The sequence below is a fragment of the Panthera onca genome, chromosome C1 (genome assembly GCF_046562875.1).
Source record: "Panthera onca isolate mPanOnc1 chromosome C1, mPanOnc1 haplotype 2, whole genome shotgun sequence".
Taxonomy (NCBI): domain Eukaryota; kingdom Metazoa; phylum Chordata; class Mammalia; order Carnivora; family Felidae; genus Panthera; species Panthera onca.
Window position 1 is genome coordinate 175895069 of NC_138346.1, and position 25330 is coordinate 175920398.

General features: G+C 45.6%; 1 protein-coding gene across 3 annotated transcripts in view; it reads left to right on the forward strand.

The window, feature by feature from the left end:
• The first annotated feature begins 807 nt into the window (after positions 1-807).
• Positions 808-25330, forward strand: part of PLPP3 (phospholipid phosphatase 3) — an 86210-nt gene continuing 61687 nt past the window's right edge. The window contains exon 1 of one of the 3 annotated variants that reach the window (XM_060622083.3): positions 808-1485. In XM_060622083.3, coding sequence (XP_060478066.1) covers positions 1347-1485 — 139 coding nt within the window. In that variant the 5' untranslated portion in view covers positions 808-1346. Of the gene's footprint in view, positions 1486-12351; positions 12473-25330 lie in introns of those variants that run through there. The other 2 variants (XM_060622081.3, XM_060622082.3) reach the window with 2 other exon arrangements.

Below are 25330 nucleotides of genomic sequence, written 5' to 3' on the forward strand. Positions count from 1 at the left end.
GCCAAGCGCTATAGAAGATATAGGGGAAGACTCTTGCCCCGTAAATGTTGATATAGTATTCTACCTGGAAGAAAGATGAACTCACATAAAATAATGTAAAATAATATTACAGATATTGCAGAGTGGCTTGATGGCTTGGGACGCCTTCATCCCCAGAAACTGGAATAAAGGTCATGGCTAACTCTTACGTAGCATTTCTTTGTACCGGGCACCGTTCTAGATGCTTACATGGATTAACTAATTCAATCTTTGCAGTTACTGTATTTGGGAGAAACAGTTAACATATGCATTTACATATGGGGAAACTGAGGCACAGAGCCACAGCCGCGATTCAAATCTACAGGCTCTGGCTCCAAAGTCGTGTCTCCAGTTCCTATCTTCAGAATCTAGCTCAGAATCCAGTGCCGGGCGTTTTTCCCTGAGCATTTTCACGATTAATACGATTCAAACCGAAATAAATCCTTGAAAGCCCCGAATCTGTAAGGGAGGAGAAATGAATGCATACAGCCTCAACTTTTGGCCGACCCAAGGGCCAGCAAGACAATGTTTTTTTATTTATATCGTTTTCCTTTTGTGACAACTTGGTGTTTCTGAACGCTAGGGGCTCCCGGATTCTCTGGTTTGAGAGTTAACTTTTCCTTTTAGGATTTTTTTTTTTTTTTTGAAGGGGGTGGGGGAAAATGTGGCCTTAATTATCCTACGTCTTAGGCAGTTTAAGGAAGGGGCTGTGCTTTCGGGATCTCTTCGGAGCCAAGTAAGGACCCCCCCCCCACCCCCCCCGCCTTCTCTTTTTAAAAGGACCTCGTGCAATAAAAGTGCAGAAACAAACACAGGCGACCACAACAGCAGCCGCTACGGCAGCAGGAGGAGGCGGAGGAAGAGGAGGGAGGAGAAGTTGGAAGTCGGGGCAGGCGCTCCGGCCGGGCTCGGAGCAGCTCCCATTCATTAAGGAAGCAGCAGCCGAGGAAGGTGGCCGAGCGCCCGCGCTGCCCACTCGCCCACTCGCGCAGCCGGACACGCGCCAGCCCCGCGCGCCCCGGGCAGCACAGCTCTCTGCAGAAGTTTCTGCTCGGCATCTGGCTCTCGTCCCCCCGGACTCTCGCACGGCTGGGGGCTGAGAGAGGAGCGCGGAGGAGCAGCGGGGAGCCGAACACAGCCCGGGCTGCAGCGGGAAGCGCGCGGCGGGCTGCACCGTCGCCGCCGCGCCGCCAGCGGGGGCCGACCCTCCGCGTCCCCGAGCAGCCGCGGCCGGGAGGCGGGCCGGGCGCGCGGGTGTGTGGCCGCCGCCGCCGCCGCCGCCGCCGGGCGTCTTCGCGGGGCCGGAGGCTCGCGCCGCAGCCAGCGCCATGCAAAACTACAAGTACGACAAGGCGATCGCCCCGGAGAGCAAGAACGGCGGCAGCCCGGCGCTCAACAACAACCCGAGGAAGGGCGGCAGCAAGCGGGCGCTGCTCATCTGCCTCGACCTCTTCTGCCTCTTCATGGGTGAGCTCGGCCCCGCGCCGTCAGCCCCGGCCCCCCACCCCCACCCCACCCCAGCCCTGTCCCGGAGCCCTCGCGCCGCCCGAGCCCCGGCGCCCGCCCTTCCCCGGGCCGCCGGCTTCCCGGCCTGGAAGCGGGCGTGGGGGCGCGCTCAGGCTCCCCGGGCCACCGGAGCCCGCGGCCCCTTACAAGCCGTCTCCGGCTGGGGGCGCAGGCAGGGTCCCGCGGAAGGTGCGGGGTCGGCCTCCTTACGCAGGGCCGTGGGCGGAACCGTGACCCGGAGCCCGCGCCGATCCTGTGGCCCCGCGTCCGAGTAAAATGGATCTCCGGGGGCGCCGGGCCCCTGCCTGCAGCCGCGCTGCCTCCTCGCTGAATGTGTGTAAACACCCAACCCTTCCGCTCGCGCCGCCGCGGCCCGGCGGCTCTCGGGCTGGCCTTTCCCCGCGCGCCCCCCGGGGGGGCTGGAAGGTGCGCCCCGGGGCCTTGATGCGGGCGCCCGTTCCGCTGCAACTTGTTGGGCGCCTACTGTGTGTCAGGGTGGGCGGTGTCGCGGCCCTGGCTTCAACCAGCCCTCGCCCTGACTCGGTGCGGGATGGGTGAGGAACCCCGTTTCACCGATTAGGAAGACCGAGGCACGGGGCAGGCAAGCCAGGATCGAGTTCATGTTGTGGCACCACGGTTAACGGCAGTCCCAGAAAGTTGAGGCGATGGTCCTTTGCTGTTTTCCCCACTAGTTTGATGCCCCCGCCGGAAGAGCGGTGGGCGTTAAAGAATGGAGCGGGGAGCGAGGAGGATTTATGAACTTGGTAGGAGGCAGGAGAAAGCTATTGACATGAATCTACAGGAGTTCCAAGGTTGAAGTCAGAGTAGAATTTTTTTTTTTTTTTAAAGCGCTTCATGGCGTAATGGAAAGCGCGCAGGACTTGTCATCAGAACACTGCCACTTGCTGGGTGTGCCACCCCACTGCCTCATTGGCCTCAGTTTCCTCGTCAGTGGAGTGAGTGGGTTGAATTAGATGCTCTCCTAAGGCCCCTTCCTGCATTAAGAACTCGGATTTGGTCCAGGAGCTGTTCTGCCAACTCTGCTAACTGAAGAAACATCTGTGTTCCCAGTTCAGTTCCCTTAAAATAGAACTCCTGCACGGAGACTTAAGTCCCCTTTGAAATGGATTTGTCCGTGCACATTGTGCAAACCAGGGACAGTGGGCTGGAGGTACACTTCTCTTTGTGTTTGCTGACTCTTTCTGCAGCGAGGTCCTTACTGACGTCCGTCTGTCCTTGGCTTGACTGTCCGTAGTAAGTTTGGGAGTCAAAGAAAGATGGGACCCTTAGGATTATGAAAACATAAGAATGGTCCCCTTTGGGCCCAGGGAGACAGCTGTCCATAAAATTGTGCTCTGTGGAAGGGAAGAGAGGCACAAATCCCCTTGGCACCTCTTGCTAGAAATTGAACGTTAAGATGCTATGTAAAGGAATTGTCACTGGGGGGCCTACCTTCCTGAAGGCCGCCGGCTTATTATCCTGCACAGTGGGAAGATTAGTATTTCAAGTCTGCTGCCAAGCTATTGAATTTTTAAAAGGCCCTCCCTGGTCCTGGGGGAGTACAAGGAAAACACTAAACACATTGAAGCTGTTTGCTGTAAACTTGTCTGGGGCTTCCCAGTGTTTACTGGTGCGTGTTGTTGGCGGTAAGGTAAACTCTTCCCAGACGGTCTGTGCCCGGTACCCTCCTGCCTCCCACTTTGTGATTAGGAAAACAAAGGTAGAACATGCCTGACAGCCTTTGAACAGTTTCATTGTTCTCCTCCCCCCTTCCACTCTGCTGATTCAGAAGGCCGTCCCCAAGAGAGGATGCATTCTGAGTAAAGGGAAAAGAAGTGTGAAGGAATTTGCAAGAAGACCCAACTATCAGCTATGGTTTAGCCAGGGACACTGTTGTGCGTGGAAGGTGCGAGTGATGTGTATGATTGTGCATTTTAGGTCATCTGCCCCAACTCTCCCTGTGCCCCCCCCCCCCCCCCCCCCGGAAGCTAATATTCTCTACTTTGCTATTATGTTGACTCACTGCTGGTCTGGTTGAATAAATGATTTTGTTTACCTCAAAAAGGTGATAGCCGGACCCTGCATTTTATTATGAGGCATGTAGCTATCTATTTTAAGGGTATATGCTGTGCCATTAAAACTATGTCAACAAAGTCCTTTTCAAAGTGACTTATTATCAGTGTCTCCCCTGTGCATAGACCAAAATACATCATCACTAACTTAATGCCTAACACCTTTAATTAATAGGAAAAGCCATAAGGTAAGCACTTGAGAAACCTATGCAGGAGAACTCTTTGACTTCCAAAAGAAAGTTAATAACCAGCATGTGATTTTAATATCCCTACACAACGGTCCTAAAACATTGTTTCTACTTGGTTCACTTTTTGCCTCAGACTGTCAGTATGATTTAATTTTTATATAGTTTATTGATCATCTGGTCTGGATTACAGGGCACTAATATATTAAAAAGAGAAGCCTAGTTTTCTGTTTATTCTCTCACAGGAATACACAGCAAGCTTCATCTCCTTGTATCTGGAAAAAATAAAAGCTGATGTGCTACATAAGTGTTATGTGAGTGGAAATATGCTAGTGGTTGAACTCGTTTCTCATACCTTCTTGGAACGCTAAATTCTTAGGGAAAAAAAAAACAAAACAAAAGTCCACTCTTGGCTTGAAGGCCAAAAGAATCTGGTGTCTGAGGACACCAAAGGGAGTTTACCTCCCATTCAACAGCTGTCTTTGCCAACTAATTGCTTTTGTAAACACAGTTAAGAATCTTTGTGTGGTAGTCTTTCCGAAATTGGTTTTGTTTTCCTTTCAATTATGTAACATGTACCGCCTCCTGTGTTTTGTGCATGGGTTCTGGTGTAGCAGGGGACATGAGAGTGGCAGAGGACCTTCCCAGGCAAGAAGGGAGGAGCATCCACTGTCCTTCTAAGCCCTGTTCACCTCTTCTTAATATAAATGTATCTCCTCTTTGCTGTAACCTTTGTGGAGAGATCATCTCCATTTCCTAGGTGAGAAAACCAGCATGTCAGAGAAGGGAAGGACTGAGGTTCACACTGAAGTCAATATGGGTTGAGGACTAATTCTCAGTGAGCAGGACTGGAGTCAGTCTCCTTTTCAAGCTCAGGTTTTTATTTTTTTAATTTTTTTTTTTTAACATTTATTTTTATTTTTGAGACAGAGACAGAGCATGCACGGGGGAGGGTCAGAGAGAGAGAGAGAGACACACAGAATCTGAAGCAGGCTTCAGGCTCTGAGCTGTCAGCACAGAGCCCGATGCGGGGCTCGAACCCACGGACCGCGAGATCATGACCTGAGCCGAAGTCGGACGCTTAACCGACTGAGCCACCCAGGCGCCCCTCAAGCTCAGGTTTTTAAAAAAAATGTTTACTTATTTACTTTGAGAGAGAGTGTGTGTGAGCGGGGGAGAGACAGAGAGGAGAGAGAGAGAGAATCCCAAGGAGACTCCACACTTAGTGCAGAGCCCTGCGTGGGGCTCGATCTCAGTGGACTTTGAGATCCATCATGACCTGAGCTGAAATGAAGAGTCAGATGCTTAACTGACTGAGTCATCCAGGCACCCCTCAAACTCAGATTCTTACCAGAAAATTCCGAAACCGTTCGCACAAAGCCCTCCCTCTCTACATTTCCCAGTTACCCATTTGCACCAAAGCAAATGGATAAACGTGACTGAACTCTTCTAATTAGTGATACGGTTTTGTGGCCCCATAGCATTGTTTTGATTTGGGGCTGGTTGTGAGTCTAAGTAGTTCACAGATTTTTGAGGGCACCTTTTTAGTCTGTGCGACTGCAGTTCCAAAGAAGGAACACCAGCAGTCCATGGCTGTAGCAAAAGGCAGAGATTTGGTAAATCCATGCGGAGCTTCTATGCCCCTGCTTTCCCTCTTTCCTGTCCCTCATCCCAGGTATTTACTGAGTGCCTCCTTCCAGCACATGCATTTTGAGGTCTAGGCAGTTTGAGACAGGTCCAGCTTTTTATGCGTGGGCTTTGTTCAAGGCCCTTCATCCTTCGAGCGCAGTTAGCTAATCTGCAAAACAGTGGTCAGCCTGACCACTTCGTTACGTTGCTGCAAGGATCAGAAGAAATACTGGACGTGAAAGTTTTTTGTCCTCTCTTAAGACTTGGGCAAATGCAAGGGATTTATACCTGAGCCCTGGATGAAGGTCTTGTGGCTGTCTTCATACATTGTGTCTCAGAATAATAAGTAGATGAGACCATGAAATACTCAGGAAGAATAGTATGGTGAAGACCAGAAAGCTTCACTTCAAATAGGAGAATGTCACGTTTGCCCAGTAAGTTGAAGACAGATGATTCCCATTCATCGGGACGCTAAACTGTAGCTGAGAAAGTGGACCCTAAAACTGAGCAGAATTCTTGAGCCAACTGCTCAACAACAGCGTACCCTGAGCTCTCTTTAGAGAAAGTTGTTTGTTCAAAAAAAAAAAAAACAACAACCAAACAAAAAACCCAACTGTCCTCATTTGGCTTTTGATACCCGAAGGTAGGTAAGTTGAACTTAAGGTAGGGGTGGGAGGTGTTTGAAGAAGCAGGTGCTCGGTCAGATTTAGCCTGGAAGGCTGGACTCCTGTGCCCTTCCTCGCCAGGAAATGCAGTCGATGGGTGTAGTATCACGAAGCAGAGAGAAAGAAGCTCAAACGGGTAAAAATATAGAATCTGGACACTCAGCAACTATGCTGGGTAATTTAGTGATTCCAGAATGTTCTTGGATGTTTCTTGATTTTCACTTAAACAGTGGAGGTAAAATCCTGGAACTGGTTCCATATATGGGCTACATAACACCCTCTTGTGTTATTATTAAACTACCCACTTTTAACTGTGGAAGAGAGGCAGTGTGGTGTAGTGAAGAGAGCAGGAGACTTGGAGCCAGAAAGCTTCCAGTTCCAGGGTGGCCAAAGCTACCATCCAGTTGTGTGGTTGTGGACAAGTTGGTTTTCTGTGGATCTCAGGTTTTTTCGTTTTTTTTTTTTTTCCCCAGTAGTAAAATGACTGGTTGGGCGGGATTATCTCTAATGTGTAAAGCTGCCTTGCAACATTCTGTGACGGATTTCTAGTAGAGAGGAGTGACACATTTGTGGAATATCTACCCTCATGGGTGCACTCTGCTTAACTCTTCATTGTCCATTATCTCAGTGAGTGACAACAGTGATGAGCCTAGAAATAGGGGTTCTGGCCTCAGACTGCCACTAGGTCACTATGTAACTGTGGAGAAAGTCACTTGACTTCCCTGGGCCTGGGTTTCTTCATTATCACAATAAAAGGAAGGGACTAGATCATCTTCTCAGATCTCTTGCAGCACTAACTGTTTTATGATTCTGTGCTGGTAGATACTGCGATGTAGAAACCCAGTTGTTCTTCTGTTGGACCATTTACCATCAACTGAAGTGTCCTCTTTTTTACCAAAGAATGAATGCTGACCATAAGGTAATATTGGTATTCTTTCTGGAAGGAAAAGTAAGCACCATTACTAAAGTTAACCCAATATGCTGAGAAACTAGCTAGATTTTTCCTTGGCCAGATATGTCCCTTAACCTGCCTCCTGAAATGTATAGTACAGCTGACCCTTGAGCAATGCGTATGACTTTTGACTTCCCCAAAACTTTAAGAGCCTTCTGTTGACCGGAAGCCTTACTGGTAAACATAGACATCAGTTACCACGTATTTTGCATGTTATAGGTATTATATACTGTGTTCTTACGAGAAAGTGAGCTAGAGAAAAGGAAATGTTATTAGGAAAATCTTAAGAAAGAAAAGATACATTTGTAGTCCTGTACTGTATTGAAAAAAAATCTCTGTAAGTGGACCCGTGCAGTTCAAATCTGTGTTGTTCAAGAGTCGGCTGTAGTCACAAGCATACCATCACAACAGGTGACTTTTCCCTTTTTTTATTGCTCTTCTATTATATTCACTATGTGTTTTTAATAACTCAATACATTTTGATAGCTTAATCTACCATGTGAACCACAGAATGTAGAAACAGGTTTTCATTAATCCACTGGTGAACTGTCCAGCCAAGCATCCTGCGTGGGTTGAAATAAAGAAGGGAACCACCAGGGGCGCCTGGGTGGCTCAGTCGGTGAAGCGTCCGACTTCAGCTCAGGTCATGATCTCGCGGTCCGTGAGTTCGAGCCCCACGTCGGGGCTCTGGGCTGACGGCTCAGAGCCTGGAGCCTGCTTCCGATTCTCTGTCTCCCTCTCTCTCTGCCCCTCCCCCATTCACGCTCCGTCTCTCTCTGTCTCAAAAATAAATAAACGTTAAAAAAAATAATAAAAAAAAATAAAAAAAGAAGAGAACCTCCATTTCATAGGTAAGCCATGATGACTTTTCCAGAATGGTTGAAAACCTCGGTTTCCTTAATTGTCCGAACGGCCAGGGTCTTTTTGTGCTGTTTTTGTTTAACCTTAGCTCTTTCTTCCCAAGACACCAGGGGGGGTTTAGCTGTCTTTGTGGGAGGCTGTTAAAGCCAGAGTTGGTGGCCTTTTCCACTTTTAGCCCCTTTTGATTTCCTGTCAATTTTGGATTTTTTCTTTCCCCTTCCTGTGCAGTTGTTTGGGCTGGCAAGCCCAGTTGGTCACAGCATGATGCTAATGAGATTGTAGTCGAGGACCTCTTCCCTGTGTGGGCAGTTATATTTATGGAAACACCCTACCCAGTGTGTCAATTCAACCAGCGCACATTATATGAGGGGTAATGACTTATTTGGGGGATGCCTACTATATCAGTATGTCGCAAACTCACCTAGTAAGGAAACCCATCTGATGTGAAATGGAGATTCTCAGCCTCCTTCTCAGGAGATTCAGATTCGCCAGGCTTTGGGCCAGGACCTGGGGTCCTGTTTTTTATAAAAGCTTCTGGTGATTCTCATCAAGCCAATCGGATATTAGCTATGTTGTTCAACAGCTGTGTCTTAAGGGCAATTGGTTATGTGCTGGGCCTTTTGTCCCTGGACCGATTGTTCTGCCAGTTTTCACGTTGTTAGGTTGTCTGTAGTTTTTCCGTTGGTGGCCAGCACACCTGTCTTTCAGCAAAGATCATGAAGCTTGTTAGAACTCTTTCAAAAGGAAAAACTCCCTCTGCGTGCGGGCCTGAAGGTCTGTGATTTTTAGTGCAGGGACTAGGTGTGATGTCTTCTGATTGCCGAGAGGCCAGAATTTTTTATTTATTTCCGGGTTCTAAACTGAGTTCTGCTCAGTGGAAGTTGCCAGCCCAGTGACCACTTTGGAAACATGAGGTGTTAACTTTGTAAATATTTTCTTTTGAGATATTGAAGTTTGTGTATGAGTGACAAGCGAAATGAATAAATGTTCTTTTTTTTTTTAACGTTTATTTATTTTTGAGACAGGGAGAGACAGAGCATGAACGGGGAGGGTCAGAGAGAGAGGGAGACACAGCATCCGAAACAGGCTCCAGGCTCTGAGCTGTCAGCACAGAGCCCGACGCGGGGCTTGAACTCATGGACCGCGAGATCATGACCTGAGCCGAAGTCGGACGCTTCACCGACTGAGCCACCCAGGCGCCCCTAAATGAGGTTCTTGAATAGAGCCTTCATAGGATCAAAGTTAGCCTGGCAAAGTATTGTAGAAACAATACCAGCTTTGGATTCACTCAGATCTGCCTGTGACTTGGGCAAAAGTTGTTTAACCTTTCCAGGCTTCACTTTCCTCATCTGGAAAATAAGCAAGAAACCTAGTGACCCCCTTGTCCGGTGCAACTCAGATGAGGTCATGAATCTGAAAGCACTTTGGGAAGTTAAAAAGCACTCTATCACTACCAGGTATTGTGTTGCTATTATTACTCCTGGTAATAGTAGTATTTCCCTTTCTTTCCTAGTGTTCTTACTCCCCAGGGGTGCTATGAAATCCTTGCATTTTTTGGCAGCAGAATTGCCTGAAAAATAGGCTAGGGGGAAAAAGTGGGAAGAGAATCCTAAGAAAAAACCAGGCAGAGGGAACACAAATGTTTTCCATTAGCGGAAGAAAAGCAGGGGCCGGTTTTCTGATCCCCTGTGGGGAAAGTCACAATACAGGAACCTCAGTAATGTCTGATGGCTGCTTTCTTCCCCTTTGCAAGGGACATGGCCGCATCATCTGGAGAGAAAGACAAACACACCTTAGGAAAGGTGGGAGGGAGTTTGGACAAATGGTATGTCTCAGGGTCACCTCTTATCCGTGTCTTCTGCCAGCCCAGGGAAAAATCTGACTCAAAAGAACAGCCATGATTGACAGTTTTCAAAATGCCTGTCATCCAGGGAACTCTGTATTTCTTGAGGAAGTGGGGGACCAGCCGTGCTAATTATCAGATTGATTATGCAGGCCAACCGTGTGGGGTCGGTACCAGATTCCTTTGCTAGATGAGGAAACTGCAGCTCAGATGAGGAAACACGGGTGCCTGGTGGTCATTAGTCATGCAGTTTTCCAGAGCTCTTGTCCGCTCCCATCTGCCTCGCTGCCCACTTTTCAATGCAATTAATGCAGCAAAGACTTGCTTTTTTCTAGTTCATTCTATTTCATTCATTTCAGTTTTATTGAGTCCGGATATGTACTGTATGTTCTATGGGACCCAATATAGGACATACATAGGAGTCTCTTTTTTTTTTTTTTTTTTTTTTTTAATTTTTATGTTTGTTTATTTTTGAGAGAGAGAAAGTGGGGGAGGAACAGAGAGAGAGAGAGGGAGACATAAAATCCAAAGCAGGCTCCAGGCTCTGAGCTGTCAGCAGAGCCCGACGCGGGGCTCGAACTCACGAACTGCAAGATCATGACCTGAGCCGAAGTTGGATGCTTAACCCACTGAGCCACCCAGGTGCCTCGGACATAAATAGAAACCCGAAGGATCATGTTGGGCAGTGAAGAGCTAGCTGTACATAATTAATGGCAAAACAGCTCAGAGTGTGTTGAATGAGCCTTTCTGTAGGAACAGTTCTCCACTGCCTTAGATTCATGGAATCTTTAGAATTTGGAAGGGGCTTGGAGGCATGATGATCAACAATATCAAGGTCTTTTTTTTTTTAAATTTCAGTCAGAAACACAGGGCTCTTGGTCGGGAGGTCGGAGAGGGAGGCACAGGCTTTAGAGTCAGACAGATGAGAGCTTGCCTGCTAGTACTGGCTTTGTACTCTCAAGAAAGTCACTGAGGGGCACCTGGGTGGCTCAGTCGGTTGAGTGTCCGACTTCGGCTCAGGTCATGATCTCACAGTCCGTGAGTTTGAGCCCCGTGTCGGGCTCTGTGCTGACAGCTCAGAGCCTGGAGCCTGTTTCAGATTCTGCATCTCCCTCTCTCTGCCCCTTGCCGGCTCATGCTCTGTCTCTCTCTGTCTCTCAAAAATGAATAAACGTTTAAAAAAAAAATTATAAAAAAAAAGGAAAGTCACTGCATGTGTGCGAGGCCTCCGTTTTCTCCTTTGTCGGTGGGATGGTACGTGTGTTGTAGGGTTGTGAGACCCTGCCAGGCATAGTGCCTGGTGCGGGACGCTCAGCAGGTGGTGGCGGCTGCTGTCATCCTTGTCACTGTGTCCTCATCTGGGCCCTTGATCAGATAAGAGGAGCCTGAGGCCTGAACTGGGTGGTGATCGCCTGGCCATCACGGAGGAGCAGGGCCTCCAACCAGTGTCTTGCCTTTTATGCCATTTTTCCTGTGTTGTGTAGCTGTGAGTTTGAAATCAGCATCGTTTGTGAGGTCCAGTTCTCCAGAACTTCTCTTTTTTCCCTTGCTGGCGTCAAAGGAAGAACAAGGCAAATGGGTTAACTTGTAATCTAAATCGGCAGGTCGTAGTTGAGCGAGACCAGAGACACATGAGGCGAATTTGAAGGACAAGGCAGCTTCTCGATGCCATTTTTCTTCAAACCAGCACTTGTTCTGGAAAGTGCTCATTACCAAAGATCACTGCTGACTGATTGGAGTTTGAACAGGCGCCCACTTTTTCAAACGCTGTATCAGGAGGGAAGAAAAAGAAAACCAAGTTTGCGAAGTTTTTGCTTTTTAAAAGCTTCTTGAGGTAGAAAATATTCTCATGTGACTGAGGAGGAAACAGAGGCTCTCAGATTAAATAATTTCCTCAGGGTCATGCACTAATTACTGGTGCCAACATTCAAAAGAAAGCTGGGTCAGGTTCTCCAACATCCTCATGGAACTCTCCTTCCTTTAGATCCAGATGTACAAATTAGAATGTGCATTAAAGTCCCCCCAATTTAAAAGCAAACTAAACAACACACATGAAATCCAGTTGGAAACTTTTGAAAGGAACTTGTTGATTTCTGTTCCTTGAAAGTATATGTTGCAATCAGAATATTGGTGGTAAGTGTGTTTTTGAGGTTTGTCACAAATTAACAAAATTATATGCCTCGAGAGGTTTGCAGAGAAATGCAAATCAGTATAAGCGCCTTGTCATAATAAGCAGTATGCTTTGGTTCCTGTTTATGTACCCCCAAAGCACATAATGCACATAATTATATTGACACGAAGGAAGCCGTTCTCATTGATGGTTTCTTTATATCTGGCCCCCAAATTAGTTTGTGGTATCAATCGGTATAATTTCTAGAGAGCCTGTTTAATTAAGTCTAGGTTTGTACCTGTCTTTCGAGTAGGGGTCTTGTCTTCCACGGATGTTCCTTGAACACCTACTATATGCTGGGTCCCTCGGGGTGTCTTGACCTTTAAGACTTCCTCAGGCTGGGGAGTGAGAAACAGACTTGCATACTTGTGCACGCTAAGTGTTGCTGATGTGGAGTGATAGAGGAGGGGCTCTAGCAGAAAAGTGAAGAGTGGGGAAGTTTGCCTGAGCGACTGGAGCTGGGTCATGCAAGAGAAATCCTGGCTTACATGCCCGGAAAGAGGAGACGGCGATCCAGCAAAGGGACCAGCAGGTGCTGAGCCGTGGAAACGGGAACATACATCCGGGAAGGGTGCGTATGTGAGGCTGGGGTGTAAGCACAGCACTGTGTGTTTGTATTGTGTGTGGGAGGGAGAATGTTGTGGATGAGGCTAGAGAGATAGCTTGGAGCCAGATTATAAAGGGGGGGCTGTGAAAGGCAGGCAGCCGAGGAACTTGAACTTTATTTTGGAGGACCAGCCGAGCAAATGAAATTTTATTTTTGTTTTCGTTTTCCTTTTTATTATGGAAAATGTCATATAGAAACCAAACACCATATATACCTAGGTGTGGAATTGCTGGGTCATATGGTAACTCCATGTTTAACTTTTTGGGGAACTGCCAAATTGTTTTTCCATGGCGGCTGCAGCATGTTTTAGAAATAGCATAACATTAGTTGAAATATGTCAGGAAAAAAATTAAAGGTTTTATAGACAACGTTTGGAATTAACATATTCATGAACCATTTTTAAGAGAGGATTCATCTACTCTGATTTGTGTTGGAGATCACTGGGTCTGAGGAGAGGGAAATTGGAGAATGAGGACCAGTTATTAGGGAGGCAGAGAAGAGAAGGTAAGAAAGATGACAGAGAGGGGTGCCTGGGTGGCTCAGTTGGTTAAGCATCTGACTTTTCATTTTGGCTCAGGTCACGATCTCACAGTTTGTGAGATCGAGCCCGCTGTTGGGCTGTGTGCTCTGGGCTCTGTGCGGATAGCACAGAGCTTGCTTGGGATTCTCTCTCTCTGCCCCTCCCCCAGTGGCACACACTCTCAAAATAAATAAATAGAAAGAAAGGGAGGGAGGGAGGGAGAAAAATTGGATAGATAGATAGATAGGTAGAAAGAAAGAAAGAAAGAAAGAAAGAAAGAAAGAAAGCTAGATAGACAGACAGACAGACAGCTAGTTCCTGATCTCCTTGGTGGGAACCTCCGAACAGTGGTGCTACTATTCCCTCCCTCCACATTTTCAAGACAGTGTTTATATAAGACTCAATGAAACCCATCTTGTAGGACTACTAAAATGCTTCATGTTCATAACCTTACTAGACAAGTGAACTTGTGAGTTATCTCTGCACCCCTGCCTCCTGGAACTTTTAGTTTCTCAAATGCCCCTGAAAATAAATGGGCCATTGGATATCCTCCTGGTTTAGAGAAGCAATTTTTGTTGGATTGTAATGCTGTCTTTAAAACGGCATTGTTGAGGTGTAATTCAGGTACTGTGTAATTCACCCATTTAAAATGTACAGTTCACTGGCTTTCTGTATATCCTACGGACTTGGGCAACTGTCACCACATTCAATTTTTAGAACATTTTCATCCTGTAAAAAGAAACCTGTACCTGTCAGCGGTCACTCTCCATTTACCCTCCTGGTCCTGCCATCCCACGGCAAGCACTTCTCAACTCTTTGCGTCTATACGCATTCACCTCTTCTGGATGTTTCATGTAAGTGGAATCGTCTATGTGGTCTTTGTGAATGGCCTCTTTCACTCAAGATAATATTTTTAGGGTTCATCCATATTGTATCACATATGAACAGCGTGTTTGTTCAGCATGTATCAATACTTCATTTACTTTTATTGCCAAATAATATTCCATTGTATGGCCATACCACATTTATCAGTCAGTAAGGCCTCTGGGTTATTTGCACTTCCTGGCTATTACGAATGCTGCTCTGAACATTCGTTGTACAGACTTTGTGTGTGGCTATGTTTTCAATTCTCTTGGGCATGTATACTTAGGAGTGGAATTGCTGGACCCCATGGTAACTCCGTGTTTAACTTCTTGAGGAAACTGCCAAACTATTTTCCATAGCGGCTGTACCATTTTGGAAATATCTTAAGATCGGGGCCGCCTGGGTGGCTCAGTGGGTTAAGCATCCGACTTCAGCACAGGTTGTGATCTCGCACTTTACGGGTTCGAGCCCCGCGTCAGGCTCTGTGCTGACAGTTTGCGGAGCCTGGAGCCTGCTTCAGATTGTGTCTCCCTCTCTCTCTGCCCCTACCCCTCTCGCATTCTGTTTCTCTCTGTCTCTCTCCCTCAAAAATAAATTTTAAAAAAATATTAAAAAAATTAAGGAAAATTTCTTCAGATTAATTAAAATATGTAAGGAGAAAACACAAAAGTTTTACCAAAGACCTTTGGAATTAACATATTCATGAAACCACTATAGTGTCCCTTTGTTCTCAGGGCCATTTTCCACAAAGAAGCAAAGTTTCTAATCAGTTTACTACTGTCCCTGGGTTTAAAATGAGTGGGCAGAGAACAATAAAGCTGACCGAGGAAAAAGATGCCGGGTGGTCAGCTAGACCGCTCACCCGCTGAGTAACCTATTTCCACAAACCGGGATGTTACAGGCAGATTCCTGCCTCGGCAACATGAAAACAAGGCTTGGATCTTCAGAGTCGCTTGAAAACAGTTAAAAGTGCGAATGTTAATATTAAGACCTGAGTATTCCTGAGATCTGTCTTACAGTATTTTTAAGGCTATGGAATAGAGCTGTCATGTCTGCTAAGGTTGTTCCTTCACTCTCCCCCCTGCCCCCAGTTGTGTGGCTGTGTACATAATGATCATGTCAGAAATGAGAATTACCACCTGTCTTTTGGACTTGTGCTGGGTGCCGGAGATGGTAAAGAGCGTAAGACCCAAGCACAAATCTTTAGGAATTAGTTTAAGTATCATGCTGTAAGTTGTTCTACAAATGAAACGGTAAGGGCATGAAAAACCACAGATATTACAAAAGGGTGAGGAAGAGACTCACCTTTGTTTATTTTTTAAAGTTTATTTACCTTTGAGAGAGAGAGAGAGAGAGAGACAGAACGAGGGGGGAGGGGCAGAGAGAGAGAGAGGGAGAGGGAGAGAGAATCCCAAGCAGGTTCCACGCTGTCAGTATGGAACCTGATGTGGGGCTCCAACTCCCAAACCATGAGATCATGACCTGAGCCGAAACCAAAAGTCGCATACTTAAGACTGAGCCACCCAGGCGCCCCAACACTCACCTTTATTAATAGGAACATTAGTTGCTGTCTCGCTTGATCTCTACAATAACAGAATAAGGTAGATGTCAATGACTTGGTTTTACAACTCGGAGAGGGGAAATGATTTGGCCAAGTTCACACAGCTCATGTATGTTGGGGCTGGCCTGGGACTCAGGCCTGCCAAAATAATGTTAATTGCTGACATTTATTGAGTACTATGTCCCTCTCACTGGGTTAAGCAGTGTGCCCTCATTCTCTTATTTAATTCTCCCAATGAGCCTGTGGAGTCCTTATTACCAATATCTCCATTTTATAGGACTGAGGTTCAGAGAGGTTAAAAAATAACTTCTTAAAGATTATGGGGCAAGTGGGTGTCAGTGTTGGGGTCAGAGCTAAGCAGTCTGTCCCATAAGACCAGGCTTTACTGCTTTTGTTCTCCGGGTGCTTCTGAAGCCCCCTTTGTCCGTACTAGTCCCTGCTGGCTTTCACATTGGTGACACATGATGAATTGTCCAACATGAGTTATATTTGTGATTCTCACCCTGGGTTCTCTGGGCCTGTAAAGCTCCACTAGGGCAATTATGGGGCATCTTATGCTATTTTCTGTACTTCAAAAATAGCTAACATGTACTGCACATTTATTTACCCACAGTCAATTAGACTGGACTAACTCAGACCATCAGCCTCTGCCTAGATGAGTCAAAGCATTGGTGTTCTGTGCTGTGACTTGAATGTGTAAGGACACTTGTCCACTCACTCTGGTCCTGCTGGTTATCTCTGCTCATTCGGAGATGGGATTGGCACTGTCTATGCTTTGTTTTGCAAAAGCGGAGAAATGATGTAAAATATAGTTTACTTGGTAAGTAAGGACATCTTCCAGAGGTCACAGAGGGTCAAGAAGGAAGTGGCAGGTATCTTTGGTGGTGAAAAGGTTGAGCATTCCTGGATGGAGAAGCCGCTCTGTGAATCTAGAGCAGAGGAAACCACCAGGTCATGGAAAGGCGGCCCAAATGGAAGAGGGGCTGGAACCAAGCCTTTGTCACCGGCATCAGGCAACAGTAATGGGTTGTTGTGTTAGTGACCTTTTCGTTCCATGGGCTTGATGTGCTGTGCTTGTGGTGTGATGTAACCTTTGGGTCCCATGGAGAAATTGCGCTTTTCTGGTTAGTGGCTGTGGGTGCAGTACCTTCATTAGATGCGGTGAATAGAACTTCTCCCAATAGCCTCTTCCCCACAGATGACCCACATTTTTGTGGAGTTGGTGACCACCAACAGGAAGTTGCAGACATGCTTGTCAGCCGCACAGTGGATTTCATTAGACACTTGCCCACAGTAGCTGATTTGGTCAATTTGGCCTCCATTGGTTTCTAGGGAAGAATGACCTGATGTATTAGTTCTCATCATTGCATTGGTCTTGGCTGTCATCTTGGCCTTGATGGACATTTTGATGAAATATATAGTGTTGTCTTTTGAACAGCTGCACCTACTTTCAGCAGGCTAGGATTTTTAAAATATTGCCAAGGATGTTACCAACTTAGCCGAGTCTTTTGTTTGATGGGCTTCTCACTTAAATCTCTTTGGAGAGAGTGACTCCAATAAGTAGGCAGGAGGGATGGTCTCCACTCATTACCTGGTAAACCATTGCTTTGGAAGATCTATATCATAGGCATTGGGTGAATGCATGATTTCCAGGGGCTGGCTGGAAAATTAAAATATGCTTCTTGGGTCAAAACATTCAAACTACTGGCCTTTCAATCCCATGGGAAAGTAAGCCATCTTGATTTTTTTTTTCCTTTGGTTCAATTTTCCTAGGGCCACTGATGATTGAAAAACCTTTAATCAACATTTTGCCTTAAATTTGGTGTCTGCAGTCCCGCTCGTCTGGGTGGTGAAATACAGTTATTATTAATTAATAATCTCTTTCACTGAACAGTTCCATCAAATGCATCTGAGAATTTGAGCGTAAATATTTTGTTTTGCCCCAATTAATTTCTCTCATTCTAGATAGATCTCTGGCTACCTAAACCCTGAAAGCTAACAAAACAAAACACAAATACCCCCACATTCAGAATATTTTTCTCCAAATGTCAATTGGAAAAAGACTAGGAAACAAACATTTTTTGAGCCCTTCTGATATAGTCACGCATGATGTGTATCTCATCAAATTGTGTGATGCCGAAGGGGGAGATACTGCCATAACTGATTTTTAAAGACGAAGCAGTTGCCCTTTGGGGAGAGGTTGAGTGGCTTGCTGGGGATCCTGCGATAGGAAAATGGTTGAGTGCCTGGGGATAAGAAGCAATCAACACCTTCGCTCTTTCCTCCAAGAGTGAAGACTAGCATTGGAAATTGCACTGGCTTCTATTTTCAATAATAAGCTTATGAAGAAAGCAAGCAAGCCAGAAAGTTTTAGAATGAAATGATCAGGCCTTCTAAAGTGTTCAAGTGTGATTTGGGATTTAGAGCCTTTTAGTTTTGCCTGTTGCTTTGCAGATTCCTGGAGGGTCGAGATTAGACTCAAAACCTTCAGGCTGGAAGGGGGAAGGGCATGCATTTTGCTGGAGACTTATCTGGGCAGGCTGTAATGCAAGGGGCTTTACAGGCATTATTAACTGACTTGAATTTCACAATAACTCTGTGAAGGAGCAGGTTGGAGTTCATTTTAGTTTTCTCTGAACTTAGCAATGCCTGTCTCAACTCTTTCTGGTGAGTAGTGACACAACGTATTAATAATTCAACTAGTTAATCACTAGCAAAGATCGTTTACTAAGATTCCAGGGGAAGTGCTTTTCTGGGATCTGTTTTGAGCTGGTCACTCATGCCACGCATCCGTTTTTATTGAAAATACGCAGGAGAATAGTTTGCCAATTTCATACAGAAATGGATGGACTTTTCTGTGTAGAGATCGGGGACTTCAGATTCTGTCGTTGCTGCTTATCAGTCTTGCCCAAAAGAGTTAAAAAGACCCCGGGGCAATGCAACATTTTGAGGGAAGTAGCCTACACTTTGGTTACTGGCTCTGTGTATTTCCCAGGCTATTGTAGGTTTCCTATTCATCTGGTTTTGAATGGTGGTATGATTAGCATGAGAGCAAGTGTATAAAGTAGGTCTTTTTCTCCTTTTCCTAAAAGAAGTTTTGTGGCGTTTCTTTTTCTGACAGAGTTGGCATGAAGCTTTGACAAACACAGACCCATGGAAAAGTTAAATAGGACTTAGAGCAGACCCATTTTGTACAGACCCTTCACACTTAGCATGCAGAGCAGCAAAGCAGCTGGCAAGAGGCACTTGGGATCATAGGAGTCATAGCAAGGGCTGTTCCTTCCCTGTGGACCAGTGATGAATGGGAAATACCCACACACACACAAAAAAAAAAAACAGTGAGAAAGTGCATTCTTGGCTATTGACCATTCTCTGTTGTCGGAAAACTACAGATGAGAACATTCCTGGGACTCCCGGTCTATCTTATCTATCCTTCAGTGTTTATTGAGATACATACAAAGGCTGAGAGAGACACAAAGAATCTGGAGAGGTGGATCCTGCCCTTAAGGGGCAGGTGAGAAGATGAGAAGATAGGTACACAATCAGTTGACCTAGAAAACACAGCCAGGTGTCTTGGGTGGATGATTAAATGAAAAACTTAAAATGTGGAGTCTAGGAAGCAGCTCCTTGCTGATCCTGGGCTCTCTTCCCTGCTTTGCTGTATTGGTTGGGGGTCCCCTGGCAAATCACTACAACTTTAGGAATGATACAGTGGGGTGACAATTCATTTTCTGCTGACCTGTTAGAGCTATTGAGACCAAAGGGTATGGTGTCACAAATATACAGGAAATGCCTTAGGCTGTAAAATCATGTATGTATTATGCAATGGATATATACATGTGTGTGTGTGTGTGTTCATATATATATGTATATACATGTATATGTATATATATGTATATGTATATATTTGTGTATGTATATATACATATATATGTATGTATATATATTATCTTCTGAGTTTGCTCTCTTCTCCATTCTCCCTGTTTCTATCTCATTTTAGATGCATGCTATCACATACTTGTGGCTGAAAACATTTCTTCAGAGGTTTTATTTCTGAGGTGATAGTGTCTCCCCTCCATATGCATTAAGAATAAAGGAGTGTTTCTTGGGGCGCCTGGGTGGCTCAGTCGGTTGAGCTTCCGACTTTGGCTCAGGTCTTGATGTCACAGTTTGTGAGTTCGAACCTCATGTTGGGCTCTGTGCAGACAGCTCAGAGCCTGGAGCCTGCTTCGGATTCTGTGTCTCCCTCTCTCTCTGCCCCTCCCCTGCTCGTGCTCTGTCTCTCTCTGTCTCAAAAAATAAATAAAAAAAACATTACAAAAGAAAAAAAGAATGAAGGAGTGTGTCCTAAAACAGCAATTCAGATTGCATAGGCCTTTCTCTTCAGACCAGGACTTTTACGACCTCTTATTGACTGCAAAGTAACCTTTTATTTTATTTTTTTTAGGTTTTTAAAACTTGTTTTGAGGGGCGCCTGGGTGGCTCGGTCAGTTAAGCGTCAGACTTCGGCTCAGGTCATGATCTCACAGTCCGTGAGTTTGAGCCCCGTGTCAGGCTCTGTGCTGACTGCTCAGGCTCTGTGCTGACTGGAGCCTGTTTCAGATTCTGTGTCTCCCTCTCTCTCTGCCCCTCCCCTGTTCATGCTCTGTCTCTCTCTGTCTCAAAAATAAATAAACGTTAAAAAAAAAAAATTAAAAACAAAACTTGTTTTGAGAGAGAGACAGCATGAGTAGGGGAGGGCCAGAGAGAGGGAGAGAGTGAGAATCCCAACACTCCCAACACCAGCGCAGAGCCCAATGCAGGGCCCAAACCCATGAAGCCGTGAGATTGTGATCTGAGCCAAAATCAAGAGTTGGACGCTTAACCGACTGAGCCACCCAGGTGCCCCTACAAAATAAGGGTATTTGAGACCCTTCGGAGTGAGGCCCCAGCCAACTGTTTGTGTTCCTCATTCCCTTGCTTCCCATTCCCCCTCTCTTCCCCTTCTCCATGCCCTTGGCCCCCCGGCGTCTCCCTTCTATGACTGCTCACTGGCTTCCCCACTGTCATTCTTTCTCTTTGTTCACTGTATGCTATGTACCTCCCCATATTCAGTTCAAGTGCAATATCTGTGAAGCCTTACTCTATTTCCTCTGGGCAGAATTAGACCTTCTTCGGGCCCTCATAGCACTTTGTGTTGATCTTTCTCAGGTAGAGCGTTTGGTTTATTTTCACTTTTGTAAAGTTCCATCTTAATAGATTATGACTTCCTGGCATATAATAGGTGCTCAAGAAATTGTATTAAAGAAAATGTCAGCAAAAAGTTACTTTAGAAAGTAGAGACAAGAAGCAAAAAAGAAAAGTAACATTTTGCACAATCCTAAGGTAGCCGCTGGCACACTATCTCTTCTTTCTATAAATAGCTACATTATTATTAAGTATAATTATAATGCTAAACGCTGTATGCTTACTACATACTTCCTGCCAGTCAGTGTGATGAAATGGGAAAAAAAAAAAAAAAAACCAAAAAAAAACAACCCTTTGCTTCCTAGACTTGTAACAGCCCATCATAAAGTACTAATGAACTTGAGAAAATTGAGAGTATGTAACAAAATTAAATGCCGCTCGATATTTTGAGTTCAGTTTCACATTCATACAGTGTTTTGTGGTCAACAGACTGAATTTGTACTAACCACGACAGCTTCTGTTTTAAAAAAAAAGTGTTTAACTTACCTTAAAAGCTAGGGCTATTTTTAAACTATTTCTTTACTTTTTTAAAAAATATTTTTTATTTTTTAGAGAGCATGAGCAAGTAAGCAGGGGAGGGGCAGAGAGAGAGAGAGAGAGGGAGAGGGAGAGAGAGAGAGGGAGAGAGAGGGAGAGAGAGAGGGAGAGAGAGAGAGAGAGAGAGAGAGAGAGAGAGAGAGAGGGACTCCCAAGCAGGCTCCACAGTATCATCGCAGGGCTCGATCTCACAACCCTGAGATCATTACCTGAGCCAAAATCAAAAGTCGATCGCTTAACTAGCCGAGCCACCCAAGTGCCCAAAAAGCCAGGGCTATTTTTAGAATGAGAGATTTTTCTCACCTGGTCCTGTCTGAAGGTAGGCTTCTACATGGAGGGAGAGAGGAGGCCTTCTGTGGAGGAAAGACATCCAAACTGGGAAAAAGAAATCTAAATCTGGGCTTCTGTTCTAACCTTCTAATTTTACTGGATCACCTTGGCCAGGTAACTTTCCTTCTCTATGACTGTTGCCTCAAAGACTATGTTAATATGCAATCTGTCTTGCTATAATTTTAATCCAGCATGAACTATGTTTGGTACTGTGTCGTTAATTATTAGCATTATTAATATTAATCAGCTTTATCACTTAAAGCCCTAGAATAAATGGTCATGATGTGTCATTTCAACAGATATTCCTTGAGCATCTTTAATGTACCAGGGAAAGCGCTAGGTGTTGGGACCTAATGATGAATCGGATGTGGTCCCTGCCCATGAGTCTTCTGGAGCGGACACTGGGCAGATACGAATCTAGAAGTTCAACACGGACATTGTACGGGGGTGGCAGAATTGGTCTGGGGAGACCGAGGGTAGTAATAATCACAGTTGTTTGGACGGCAAATCAGGAGAAGGCTGTTAGGCACCGTTGTCAAATGAGGCATTACACCAGCAGAGTGGTTCTTCTTTCTTAGCCCTGACCTGTACTGATGACCATCCTTTAGAAAAGTCTTAGAATGCAGAAGGCATTGGGCACAAGCACCAAGGGTTTCCCCTGCCCACCCCTATTTTATGGGTGGGAAAACTAGGCTCAGAAAAGTTAACCGTCTTGGAAAATGGGTAAAACCCAGAGGAAATAAAACGCTTACCTTGTGCAGGTCCAAGTTTAAATCCAGGAAGTACTTTATTTTAAAGCATCCCTGCACGCTATGGATTTGGTCGTTTTGCAGATCAGATACTGACCCCATGTGTCAGTAATCTACAAAGCCTTTTAAACCTTAACACAGCATACCAGAGCACAGCGAAATATTCTTACAGTAAAAAAAAAAAAAAAAAAAAAAAAAATCCAAAAATATGATAATGTTAAAAGGGAATAAATAACCCTCTCACCCATCATCCCTCAAAATTCTAATCCCCAGAGGCATCTACTGTTAACAGTTTCTAGTTCCTACCAGGCTTATTTTGAATACACAGGTATTCTCCTTGACATCCACATTCAGCCATATTGCTCTCATTGTTTCCTAGGCACGCCCCACAGATGGCTGCCTTCTGGCCTTTGATCACGTCTTCCCTCTTCAAAGCACCCTCCCCTTCCTCTCTGCAAGTGGGAAAGCGTATCCATTCTGATGGCTGGTTTCTGCTCATCCCACTCCCTCACTACGTCCACCTCATCTGAAGTCATCCCAGCTGTGGCACTAGTTAACAGCCTTAAAGAGAGCCCTGAACTTTGTTGGTCTAATATTCCTCACTTAAATAATGGGGCAGTTGAATTAGATGGCCTTTTTTTTTTCCTTCAAGTTTATTTATTTATATATTTCGAGAGAGAAAGAGAGAGTGAGAGCAGGGGAGGGGCAGAGTAAGAGGGAGAATCTCAAGCAGGCTCCACACTGACAGCGCTGAACCCCACTGATTGACAGGGCTTAAACTCACAAAACTGATATCATGACCTGAGCTGAAATCAACAGTCGGGCATTTAACCGACTGAGCCACCCAGGCACCCCTAGATGGTCTTTAAGATCTGCTGAGGTCATAAAATATTAAAGACTGCACCTAACACAATGCTTAGTTACTTTGGAGTCTTGACCGTATTGGATGGCTGAGTCCTGTCCCAGGATTTCAACATAAGAAGAGAGACGAAGAGATTGACCTAACAAGTTTCCCCAGTCCAGCGCTTGCCCAAAGTGTTAACATTTTATAAAAAACAATGTGGCACAATGGAAAAAGGATGTGTCTTGGGACAGTTCTGGACTCAAATCGTGGTTCCACCATTTGCTAGCTTACAACCCAAGGAAAGGATTGTAACCTCTCTGAAACTCAGTTTCCTCATCTGTAAAATGGGGGCAGTAATCCCTATCTCAGAGGTTGTCCCAGGATTGGAAGATGCCCTGGCAGACAGCAGCCTATTCCACACTGACCTCTACCTCTGCCCTGCCCCCCTAGAAACTTTTTGTTTGGAAACCGTTATCTGTCGGAGATAATTGGCAAACTTCAGAACCAGTAAGTGTGTAGAAGAGTGCTACCTGGATTTATAGCATGTGTAGTATACAAAGTGTGGATTAGATGTAGTTTATCTGATCTTTGAGAAGTAGCTTTGGAGCCCTTCCAGAGAATCCTATGGCAGCTGCACAGATAGCTACCTTGCCAGCTGCTCTTGCTAAAGGAAGGTGTTTTCCAGTTGGGAGAGAGTGTGCACGCTGGGGTTTTGTCTTTAATGCATTCCAGTGTTCTGAGGCAAAACTTGCCCAAGAGATTAAGCTGAGCATATTAACCAATATCATTTAAAGTTGATTAAAACTATCATCTTAATTAAATACAAGGGAACAAGAAGTTCTCAGTCTTCTGGTAGCAATTAAAGACTAAAGAGTCAATTTGAAGTTGTTTTTGCAACTCTTAAAATAATACTCCGTCTCCCCCCTCCCATGAAACAGAGTTTCTTAGCTATAGACATGCCCTCACATTGAGGTTTTTGAAAGCTGTTAGGACTACAGACCTGCTGGCCAACGCTTCTGCTGCCAAGGCATCGGAGTTCTCAAAAGCAAGAGGGTTCAAGCTCAGGATACGCTGATTTGGAAAGAGAGCCCAAACAAAGGGCCTTTTGAGGCAGGAAACGGGGCTTTGGCTTCAGCACAGAGCAGTGTGGGATTGGAACAGCGCCCCGGGACTTGCCGAGGAGGAGAGGGACTATGGGATCGATGGAGGAAGTATAAACTTTCCCCATACAGTGAGAGTTTATTCCAAAACCCTCGAAAGTCGGTTTCAGAAGCTGTTATCTTTCCTCTGTCCGCTTAATCTGCACAGCCTGTATAGTGCGGACTTAACACTAGTATGTCTTTTAGCAGAAGACGGAAATGATCCGTGAAGGTACACACAGACATGACCACTCTCGCAAGGATGTCTGACCTGAGACCAAAGGTTTTCCTTTCGCCACCCAAAGTGACTGCGTTCATGAATTCATTGATTCACCCGCTTATCTGTGCAACATTTTCTCATCACCTGCTATCTGCTAGGTTGATGGAGCTGAGTTAAAGGAGTACGATTCCAGTACAAAGGAGCTTAAACTTGAGTTGACCAGAGCGCGAAGACTTGAAGTCTAGGAGACTGCCTTTCTTCATAAGCACCCACCACCGCGTTCACATACGTGTGGCCCTCTCCCAACCAACAGGCTTTTAAATTTGACCTTCCCTGAAGTGAGACTTCAGTAGTCTCCTCACAGATTTTCTAAACAGCAGCAACCCCACCAACAGATGGAGCCCTGCAGGGACGGTTTGGTTAGAGAAGGGCTATAAACATGGAGGAGACTCAGTGATATAACTCACGGAAGAGAAAATAAATTCTGGCAGAGCCCATTCATTTTTTTTTTTTTCCTTTTCTTCATTTTTATGTATCTAAACAGTACCTACTAAGCAAAAACGTCCATGAGCAGTGAAGACCCACTTCCTGTCAACTGCTTCGTAAGGTTGGAGCAGGGGGCGTGGGGGTCGAGATAGAACAATGGGAACAACGAAAGGAAATGAGTGGGTTTGGCAGAACCTTTGACAACAGACAGGATTCTGGGAGGGCCTGGGTCAACCGGGACTGTCACCTAGACGAGGCGCAGCGACTCTGGGTCACACATTTGGAAAACTAAGATTTCAGGGCAACAGGACTCAGAGATGTGAGCAAGGAGGGACAGTTTTTCGTA